The 11,766-nt window shown below is 37.8% G+C and overlaps 1 protein-coding gene across 1 annotated transcript; it reads right to left on the bottom strand.

The window, feature by feature from the left end:
• Positions 1-10,621: 10,621 nt before the first annotated feature.
• Positions 10,622-11,245, bottom strand: LOC126907137 (histone-lysine N-methyltransferase SETMAR-like). The gene has a single exon (XM_050688230.1). The coding sequence runs from the start codon at positions 11,243-11,245 to the stop codon at positions 10,622-10,624; it is 624 nt and encodes a 207-aa protein (XP_050544187.1).
• Positions 11,246-11,766: the final 521 nt, after the last annotated feature.

The following is an 11,766-nucleotide window of genomic DNA, read 5'->3' as shown; positions in this document are numbered from 1 at the left end:
AAATTAATCGAGCACGATATTCTATTGAAAGACCCGACTCCTATCGCACTAAAACCGTACCCCTACCCCCTGCACAAGCAGGAGGTTATTGACGATATGGTAAACGACATGGAGGCGCAGGGGCTAATAGAACCGAGTGTATCGCCGTGATCAGCACCGATAGTGCTGGCCAAGAAGAAGGACGGGACTTTTCATTTATGTATAGATTATNGTTTGACCATCTGTCAAATTCAGAGCGGGACATAGGGATGTCGTTACAGAAACGACCCCTGATGCCCGACCACTCATCTACCAAATCGCGGTTGGGATCTACGCTTCCGACAGTAACCTCGGTGTCCCTAAGGACACCGGAGGATGCCTGCTCCCCACATCCTCCAGCAGTAACTTGGGCGCGAACGCCCCCTGGACCCTGCCTCAACAGTCCAACGGTTTTTCCGCAGTCGCTGGATAACGACCGGGTCAAGCCTGCGTTAGCACTCTCCCCAGCCGGTCCTGGAGTCTCCGAAACTCCTGGCACCGTAACAGTTTTTTTATCCTGGTGTCCTTCCATATTTGGTTTTGAGGGTGTCCTTCCCTGCGTTTTACCTGCCGCCAGGGGATTTGTTTTCGGTGTTACCTTCACCTAGGTGGTCGCCTTACCAGGCTATCGGGCCCACCTGCCCGTTGTGAAATTACCTTCGATCGCTACCGCTTATTCGTCCACTTTAATGTGGCTTATTTCACGGCTAACCTGCATATCTGCAGGTTCCTCTATCCGCAACCTGAGGACGCGCCCGATTCCCCGAGCTAGGGACACTGCGCTCGTGCCGACGTTTCGTAGCCCCGTAGAGCCCGATCACACCGACACGGAATGGATAAGCGCCGTCGCTAACCGCTGCCTCGCGGAGGGTGAATTCCCCACGAGGTGGAAGAAGGCCAGGCTGGTGCTTCTGAGGAAGGGTGACAAGCCCGAGGGTCTCCCCTCGTCGTACCGACCGCTATGCATGTTGGACGACCTGGGGATGATCCTCGAGCGGCTGCTCGTCACCCGGATCGAAGCCCACCTGGCCTCAGTAGGGGGACTGGCCGAGGGCCAGTTCGGCTTTAGGAGAGGGAGGTCGACGGACGACGCGGCCTCCCTCTTTAGGGACCTGGCCCTCAGGGCCGAGAACGGACCGGGCTTCGGGGTGGCGGTGAGCCTGGACATCCGGAACGCGTTCAACTCCGTGCGATGGTCACACATCCTCGGAGCGCTGGACGCGTTTCGGGTGCCTCCGTACCTCGGGCGGATGATCCGGTCGTACTTCGGCGACCGGGTCATCACATACGAGGGCGCCGCGGGCCCGAGAACCAGACCTGTGACGGGAGGCGTCCCGCAAGGGTCGGTTCTCGGGCCTCTGCTGTGGAACATCGCGTACGACGCGGTCCAGAAGGTCATGGACAGCCTGGCGGGGCTCATGCCCAATCTGGGAGGACCGAGGGAGATGCGGCGCAGACTTCTCGTCAGCGTCGTACNCTAACTTCGCGCAAACCAAGACAACCGTGGGAGGTCATTAGTATCGACTTAATGGGTGAGTACCCCAGAACATCAAGGGGAAAAATGAACCTGTTTNCCAGAACATCAAGGGGAAAAACGAACCTGTTAGTAGCAACTGACTGTTTCAGTCGCTGGACCGAAGCGTACCCGATAGGCGCAGCGACTACAAAAACGATTGTAGACACGCTCGAACGCGAATTTTTCTCACGTTTTGGGTACCCCCGCGTATTGCTTTGCGACAACGGACGGAATCTGGTTTCTAACGAAATGATTAACGCGATAAATAGATGGGGGGCGGAAGCCTGGACCACACCTATTTATCATCCGCGCGCAAATCCGGTAGAACGAAAAAATCAGGAGCTAAAAAAAGGTCTCCGCGCCCTACTAGTAGAGGGCGACCATAACACCTGGGACACCAAAATACTNCCTACTAGTAGAGGGCGACCATAGCACCTGGGACACTAAAATACCGTCGATACTATTTGCGTTGCGTAATCGTCGGAATGAAAAAACCGGTTATCCGCCTTCCGTACTCGTTCTCGGCCGAGAGGCGAAACGACCTGGTGACTGGGCGGTCGTACATGTAAACACGGCAACTGCCGACAATGTAAACAATAGCCGTCCATCACCCAAACAGCAGGCCAGCAAAATTGTAGATAACGCTCCGACGACACGCGTAGTAAAACCTTTTACGGTCGGAGACGTGGTGTATTATAAAGCACACCATTTATCTAATAAACAAAAAAAAATTTGCGCCGAAGTGGTGGGGCCCTGTCAGACTAGTGGAAAAAGTAGGCAAAGGGGTGTTTCTGACAGATCAAAATCCCCCACGCAAACTTCACGTAGCATGTTTAAAATTAAAATAGTTGTCATGTACTACAAATTACGGCCCGAATACGGGCTGTCGTCGAGGTATAGTAGTGCTAACGGGCTGTTTTATTTTCAGCATGTCTTGTCGGAAGTGTGGAGAGCGTGATGGCCTGGTACGCGACCTCCTTCGCCGGTTGGCGGAGGCGCTCGACGTCCCGCTGGCCAACGTCCCAGCGATCCGTGCGACGGTCGAGGCGGCCCGGAGCGCAGCGTTGCATCAGATCCTGAGGGACCCGATCGCGAACGCTTTCTATACCCGGGGAGTGAGGGACGGCCGTGCGGCGTCCCTCCGCGAAACCCGAAGGGATATCGTCACGGTGCCGGTGGTCCCGCGGTCTGTGCCGGGGGAGGGTGGTGCCTCTCCCACACAGCGCCCGGTTACCGCTGGCGCGGCGGTGTAGCGATCGACGAACCGACGGCGTCGGGCCGCCGATCGTCCAGCCCCGGCGCCCTACACCCGGGACAGAGCGGCCGACGTGGCGAGCACGTCCTCCGGGACGGGCTCGGCCACCCGGCCGCCACCGGCACACCCAGGGTATAGGAAGCTTACTCCCTCCGACGTACATCGGAGGGAGCGCATCAATCGGGCCTTCAAAGAAAGGAACGACCGGGAGAGGGAGGCGGCTCTCCGTCTACCAACCGCACCGGCGGCCCCGATGCCGGCGCCACGGACTCGTCTACCCCCTCTCTCGGAGATCGTCCGGACCGCCAGCTCCGCCGCAACAACCGCCGCAGTGGGACCGTCGCCCATGGATGTCGAAGACGACCTGGGACACGCGGTGGAAGCTTTTCTAGCGGATGCTCCCTGTCCTCCTCCTCCTACTGACTCCCCTCCTGAAACTCCTCGAGCCGAGTAATCGGTCGAGGAGTTTCCTTCCACTACCTCCTCGGTCCTTATGTCATCCGCAGTTACGGATGACGGGACCGAATCGTCCTTTCCCTCTTGCCAGCGAGACTGAAGGTTTCAGTCTAATACGGTAAGTCTTAAAAAAAAAAAAACGCAATATCAGTGACCATCCACACATTCAAGGAACATGGCGGTAAGTCAACAATTGTTTATTACTTTTATCTACTGCGTACGTTACGACAATTTGTTTACAAATATCGGCCGGGTCAAGAAATTGACTGACGGCTTGGTGGGGGGGGAGTTGACACGGCACCGCCTTTTGCTCTAGGCTGGCGCTCACCCGTGTCTCTCTCGATATCAGCCGTCCAGCTATTAATATGACAATCGGTTGTCATCGGTCGTCTCCCCGCCCTTGACACTGAGATAAGGCCGCCGCCGAATATGGATTACCGATATTGCGTCCTGTTCCGTTTTCGACGTACACCTCGACTGGTGGGTTATTTTTGGTGCTGTTTTTTTCGTTTTCGACGTACACCTCAACTGGTCGTTCTTAATTTTTTTTGTTTTCTGTGATCCTCTGTGTTCTATTTTTGGATTACGAAATAACTCGATGACGGTAGTGATTTAAATTGGAGTATATTAATTAAGATTTAACTATTACTCATTATATATATATATATAATCGCGTACACTTGTGCGGTTGTACCATTTGTGGATTACGCAATAATATTTAATATGTCACCTTTATTAAATTTAAGAAAATTAAATTCTGCTCATATTCCTAGTGCAATTCATAAAAAAGTCGAAGAAGTATCTTTAAATTTACATGCTGAGTTAGAAGCTATTCCTAAATTTGCATTAAGTTCTAAACTTATTCAAACTTCTAATTTTCGGAATATGACGAATTGATTAACAAATTAAAAGAAAAGATGATTGTTTCTTCAAAAGAAGATAAAGTTAAGATTATTAGTTTATTGCCCAATTCGTGGTCACGAGATAAAATATGTAGAGAGTTTAATGTCTCCGAATTTATGGTTCGAACAACTCTTGAGTTAGTTAAAAAAGAAGGAATTTTACCTCAACTCCAAAAAAAAAAACTGGTAATGTTATTAGTAATGAAATAGTTGAGCTCGTTTTTAAATTTTATGACGATGATAAAAATAGTAGGATCTGCCCTGGTAAAAAAGATTATTGGTAGATCTAAATTTTGTGTACTCAATCCTAAGTGGTGTATTAGGGTGGCCCTCAAAAATCGAATGTCTTTTTTTTTTACGCTACCCCTTAATTTTTTTTTAATGGTCAAAAAAATGAGCTGTGCAAAATTTGGGACCGATCCGTTAAGGTTAACCCGTGCCCCCGGGCCTATTCAGTTGAGTCGAAGAGTCAAATTTAATAGAAATTTAATAGAAAACTTAGAATTATAAAAGTAAAACTCAAGTAAAGGAAATTTTACAAGAAATTCAAAAATAATAACTTCAATGTTGTTTTCTCAATAAATAGCCCACAAAAACACTACATACAGTAAAAAACATGTGAAAGTCTTAAAATACGTTATAACTGATTTTGTTGATTTTTAATTATTTATTTTCATTTTATTTTTTGGAAAACGCAAATTCGTTTAAAAAAAGACTCTAGAAGTTTAATTTTTTATGCCAAGTACGATAATTATATTAGATTTATTATTTTATGGACAGTTAATTAATAATTAATTACAAATTTAACAAAATTGATTGTATTATTACATTTTGTCGTATCAATATATCAATTTTGGTTTACTGAATCACTTTAAGATAGTACCAATTATATTATTATTAAAGATAAGTATATTCGAGTTATTTTCACAACTGAAATAATGTGTGTCGTATAAATGCAGCAGACAAAATATTTTTATACATGTAATATGAAAAGTGGACAATTTAATTATTCATTCAACTTTTAACTTAATCGATAATACAAAACATAATATTAGAAAATTATTAGTTTTTCATAAAATAAAACCAGTTCTGTTTTTAGAGAATTATCAAATTCCTTTAAATATTGATGATTCAGTCTTGTCGTATACATTTTTTTATTTCTTTAAATAATTCTTTTAAATATTTAAATTTAAATATTTCTTTAAATAGTGATTGGAGGTTAAATATTTANTATTTATTTAAATAGTGATTGGAGGTTAAATATTTATAAATGTAAATGAAAACAAAAATTGAATTGTAGAATAATTATAATTAAAAAGACATATTGAAAACTTTATTATGGAATAGAACTATAAACATTGAATTATCAGTTAAAAATCCAAAATTAGTAATGAAAAATTTATTACAAGTATTATAGAAGAAAAATTAATACATAAAAAAAAATTTGAATAGAATTTTTTTTATTACTAAAAAAATTAAAAAAAATTAAGCTGATCCATTTACTTATCTTAACAATAGTTAACATTCAAAATTAATATGGTAATCATTATTTTTTTTTTACCTTGCATATTTTAGGTAAATTTGTACATTATTACCATTGATAAATAAAATATTTATTTTTCCAAAAATGTAATATATTAAATATGTTTTGTTCTTTCTCCTTAATTCGTATTAATTTCGTTTCTAAACTGCCATAATAATTTTCTATTTTAAAAGACATTCTTTCATATTATTGTGTTTTTTTTATTAATGGTTCATATGTGAATATTTATTATTATTTCATGGATTTGAAACGTTTCTACGGTTTGTTCTCTTTAAATATAAAAAAATATAACACAAATTGTTCGACTAATCGATTTGTTCTGATTTATTTTTATATAAAGATGAATATATACATATATTAATAAACTAACTACTATATCAGTCTTATTTTAGAAACTATTTAATTTGGGGTGAAATAAAAGTATAACCCTCTGGATCACGGTTGGTAACGAGTAGTTACGAACACCGTTGCAAAAAGGTTAAAGGGATTTTTACAAAAAGACAGTTATCTCGATCACGGTTGATAACACGGAGGTTATGATCACCGTTGAAGATGAACTGTATTGTATAAGTGGTGGAATCTAACCCTTTGGATCACGGTTGGTAAAACGTTTATTACGAGCACCGTTGCACAGGATTAAAGAGGAATATTTAGGAATGACTAGCAATCTTGATCACGGTTGATAACACGATGGTTATAATCACCGTTGAAAATTATATATGTAATAAGGAAAAAATAAAGAAAACTTACTCGATGGACAAAATGAAATGATGAATTATTATATGAAGACTAGTTGGCAATGACCACTGCAAACACTAGTAAAACGAAAAACTAAAAAAAAACTATTAAAATTTTTAGAGAATAATTATGCAAGTAATNGACGTATTGTACATCTTAGAGAATAATTATGCACGTAGTGACGGTGTACTTTATGCTACCCGTCACCACCGGAGTAGTGTAGAACACAATTGCCCACATATTATTTATTTTTAAAAACCTTCCAAAAACAAAAAGAATATTCTAATTTCCTATTTTCGAGTTCTCGCTAAGACTGTTATATAAAATAATCATTACAATAAATATAATAAAAAATAATAATAGATAAATACTTTAACTTACATTTTTTGAATAAGGGTTGTCGAACAGCGCTGTCCAGTGGACTTTCTTGCAACTGTCAACCAATGATAAAGCAGTAGCGTAACGCTACAACTGTACCTCCCTAAAAAAATTTTTTTTTTTTTTTTTTTAATAATTAATGAGATAAATGACTTTTTACCCCTTTGTTCATATTTACAAAAATAATTATAATATTAAAATGATGCAGCTAATTTCTTCAATAAGGTTCTGCTTGGAATCTCATAGCCTTTTTGAATGAGTACCTGTTCAATAAGTTGCCGCTTGACTTTGGTTTTACACCTGATTTTCTTCCCAATATTTTTGCTTATTTTTTTAATAATTTGTTCTATTTTTTTGTTGTCGTTGTCTTTATTATATGGAATATCGTTTGCCAATTTTTCCCGTATCAAGTTGATATCTTCATCGTCCGGTTGGGTAAGATTTCTTTTGGTAAAGTTGTTAATATTAATTTCCGAAATTAGTTTGAGTTCTGGTAAAGATTCAAGATTTTCATAGTCGAAAATTAATGGAGGCCCACGAATAATCTTTGATTTTTTTATCCTTTCAGTTTGCGCTGCGAGTTTATTTGTTTCTTTGTCTTCAGTATTCTCTCTTCTCTTTACCATAATCATATCTTCGTTTAATTGTTCGAAAATGTATTCTTTGTCAAAATTACTTTCTTTGACTTCTGGCAGTTTATTTGGTTGTGTTTTTTCAAATTGAATATCTTCCTCATCGGACCATTCCATGTCTAATATTTCTTTTTCATTAAAATATCGTCCCATTAGACTCTCCATCTCCTCGTATACTTCCATTGCCAATACCGGGGTTTTGTTCATAGTACGGACAATAATACGGACGCAGGTTTCTCACGTTTTGAATGCTGTCTTTTTTAGGGTTCTGTAATTCACAAATTAAAAACGTATTTTCGCCTAACTTTTTTTTTATTTTATACGGTCCCTTATATAGAAGAAATAATTTTTTTACTTCTCTCTCTATAGCTGATGAACGGTTGTGATTTTTCACTAATACCAACTGATGCTCGTAATAGTTAATGAAAGTTTTATTATTATCAGCTTTTGCTTTTCTATTTTTTGCTTTATCCCTTATGTTTTTTCTAACTATTTCTACTATATCCTCGTTTATTATTACTTCAGGGAAATTAATAATTTGTTTTATTGGTCTTATAGGTGGTTTCTTTTTAAATACCTCCCAGGGTGTTTTATTAGTAGTATCGGAAATACTATGGTTAATCCAACATTCTGTTTTTTCTAAAAAATTAGCCCAGTTAGTATGTTGTGCGTGACAAAACGTCCGCAGAATTCTACCTATTTCCCTATTTGTACGTTCTATTGGATTACTTTGAGGGTTATAAACTGCCGTAAACTTACATTCAATTCCTACATTCCTTAAACATTCTTTCCATTTTTTTGACTGGAATTGTGTACCATTATCTACTAAAATTTTTTTCGGGGTACCTTCCTTTACTATATATTCTTTTATTACCCTATTTAATATAGCGGTTGTAGTAGCTTTTTTAAGAGCATATAGTTTTACATATTTTGAAAATGTATCAATAATAGCTAATACATATTGTACGCCTCCCCTACTCTTAACTAGTGGTCCTAATAAATCTAATGAGCAAACCTCTAATATTTGTGTTGGTGTGTGATTTATTTGGGGTCTTGCCGTATTTTTATTAAATACCTTTGCCTTTTGACACAGATCACATGACCTTATTATTTTTACTGCTATTCTAGACATACCTTTATAAACACAGTTTTCCTTCAATATTTTGTATACCTTGTTCGCCCCTATATGGCCAAAACTTATATGTGTTTCCCAAATCAATTCTTTTATTAAAACCCTTGGTATCATAACACGCCATTCTTTATTAACATCTATTCTCTCTAATAATGTGTCCTCAGTAATTATGTGATGTTTATATTCTGACGGATTTAAATTAACTTTGTATTTTAACTTTCTTATAATCTCATCCTCGTTTTGTATTTTACTTATATTTTTTAATTTGTTAGTAAGTTCTCTACTATACTGAATTGAAATTATTTTTGCGATAACTAATTTTTTCGCGTCACCCGGAATTACTTCCTGATTATAAACCGGATATCGGGTCAAAGTATCTGGTACTATATTATATTTTCCCTGTATGTATTTTATTTCTAATTTAAATTCTTGTAAAAATAATATCCATCGTGTTAAACGATTGTTTAATAATTTACAATTACGCATAAAAATCAATGACTGGTTATCAGTCCATATAATAGTTGGAAAACCTAAAATATAATTTCTAAATTTTTGACTACAGATTCTAGTTTTTGGAAATAGATTTATTTTGATTATGAATTTAATACTTCAAAAAACATGCTCAACTTGATAGTTTCTTTACAATAAATAACAAATTATACTTAAATAAAAAAGGTATTATAGAAAAATATTATTTCCCATAAAAAAATATGTTGATCCATACACTTTTCAATAAGTTATAGCATTATGAAGAATGTTTTTTACAAAAATCGTATTTTTTTTTATTAACTTTGATGTCTGTTTTCAGAATGAAGATAAAATAAAGTCCGAATTTTTTTTTCTTTAATAAAGTATATTACATTAGCTTTAATTTAAGATATATAAATATATAAATAGATATATATTTATAAAAGTTAAGTTGAAAAAGTAAATTTTTTGTGAAAAAGTTGTCATTTGAATCCCTCCCTGTGGGAAGGTAAAGGGTCAAATTTATAAAAAAAATACATCAGATGATTGGTAAAGACATTATGCGTCTATAAGAAAAAATTATATTGATTTGTTCGTTTTTGAAAAAGTTTTGGCAGTTTTAAGTAAAAAAAAATTGAAAAACTTTCGAAAATTAGCGATTTTTAAATTTGTAATTTTTTTGGAGGTTGAAAAAATCGGGGAACGAAAAATATTAATTTTTCTCATTTTTTCGTTTTTTGTGGCACAGTGGTGACGTAGCATAGTTGGATTAAGTATAATGATATCTGACAGTGATTAAAATCACTATCATAAGAAACGCTTCAATGCAAATCTGTAGATAGTGTTTAATTCTAAGAAATTGATGGATAATTACAAAAGCAACATTAACCTTAATATTAAAATAGCATATTTTTGAATACGGTAGCCATTTGCGCATAGAAGATAGGTCGTCGGGACAAATTTTTTTTTTTTATAGTACATAAAATATGCTCTAATTTGATATACGAGGGACGTCCAGAAAGTAAGGTTACAACATGTATTAAAACTTGAAAAATGGATATATTTAAATGAAATTTACAAGATAAGTGTCAAAACATGTCATTATTTCTCTACATAATCGCCATTGAGATCAATACATTTTTGAAGCCTAGGGACCAGTTTTTGTATACCCTCGTCGTATACCTTCCGCTCCACCTGCCGAAGCCAATTTTCAACAGCATCTTGGACTTCCTCGTCAATTGAAAATCGTTGTCCACCCAAGAACTCCTTCAATTTATTGAAAAGATGATAATCCGATGGTGCCAGGTCCGGGGAGTAGGGTGGGTGAGTCACAATATCCCACCCAAATGAAACGAGCAGGTCCTGAGTGAAACGGGTGGTATGAGGTCTAGCGTTGTCATGAAGGAGTGACCCACCACGAGTTAACATTCCTCTCCTTTTGTCTTTGATTTTTTTTTTCAACTTCTTGTGAGTGTCTCACAGTATGCAGCTGCATTTATGGTAGTTCCTTTAGGCATAAAATCGACCAATAATAACCCTTTCCGGTTCCAAAAAACAGATGACTTGATCTTCCTCTCTGAAAATTAAACTTTGAATTTTTTGATTGATGGTGAATGTGTATGTCGCCACTGTTGAGATTGCCTTTTTGACTCGGGAGTATAGTGACACACCCATGTTTCGTCACTAGTCACAATTGAGTCAAGAAATGTTTCACCCTCGCTTTCATACCGTTCAAGAAACTCGCATACAGCCAAAACACGATTTTGACGATGTTCTGGAGTCAACATTTTTGGCACCCACCTTGCACACAACTTCCTATAACCAAGTTTTTCTGTTATAATTTCACCCAGATGACTTCGTGAGATATGTGGGAAACTTTCACTAAGGGCATCAAGAGTTACACGATGATCATCGCGAACTTTTTCTTCAACCTGCTGCAGAAGCTCATCTGAAATTACGGATGGTCTTACACACCTTTCTTCGTCGTGAGTGTCAGTACGGCCTTCTTTAAATAATCTAACCCACTTGGTAACATGCTGACGTGTCATCACCTCGCATCTATAGGTTTCCACGAGCTGGCGATAAATACTGCCCGCGGATTCGTTACGTAAAGTAAGGAACCTAATAACAGAGCGTATCTCACACCTACGGTAGGTGGAGCGATTGGACGACGAACTGTTTGACGTGTTTGGCTGCTGTGACGACATTTCGTAACGGACTGAGGCGTTTGATGATTTGTTTTGATCGATAAAAAATTCTCTACATGACAGAGGTGACAACTCTGAAAAACAAAATTCCCTACGTCATACACAGGCCTTGTAACCTTACTTTCTGGACGTCCCTCGTATGTTTAAAGAACACAGTATTTCCGGAACATTTTCAAAATTTAAGTTGAAAAAGTTAATTTTAAATCCCCCCAAATATGCAGGTTAAGTGTTAGATTTTCAAATAAATGATATCAAATGAAAGGTAAATATCTAAGTTTTTAGTATAAAAAAAAATTATGTTGATTTGTTGATTTTTGAAAAAATTATGGAAGTTTTAAGAAAAAAAAGACAAAATTTATCGATTTTTAAATTTGTAATTTTTTTGAAGGTTGAAAAAAACGGTAAACGAAAAATATTAATTTTTCTCATTTTATTTTCATTCAAAATTANTAATTTTTCTCATTTTATTTTAATTCAAAATTACCCCTAGTTGTCTCCTAATTTGTATAAAAGTTAGAATT

This window comes from Daktulosphaira vitifoliae, unplaced genomic scaffold, assembly GCF_025091365.1.
Source record: "Daktulosphaira vitifoliae isolate Bord-2020 unplaced genomic scaffold, ASM2509136v1 Scaffold_5, whole genome shotgun sequence".
NCBI classification, from domain to species: Eukaryota; Metazoa; Arthropoda; class Insecta; order Hemiptera; family Phylloxeridae; genus Daktulosphaira; species Daktulosphaira vitifoliae.
The sequence above is the reverse complement of the archived record's forward strand: the minus strand, read 5'-3'. Positions and strand labels throughout refer to the sequence as shown.

Coding starts and splice junctions, on each gene's coding strand:
- LOC126907137 (XM_050688230.1), bottom strand. CDS start 11,245: ATGTCGTCACAGCAGCCAAACACGTCAAACAGTTCGTCGTCCAATCGC.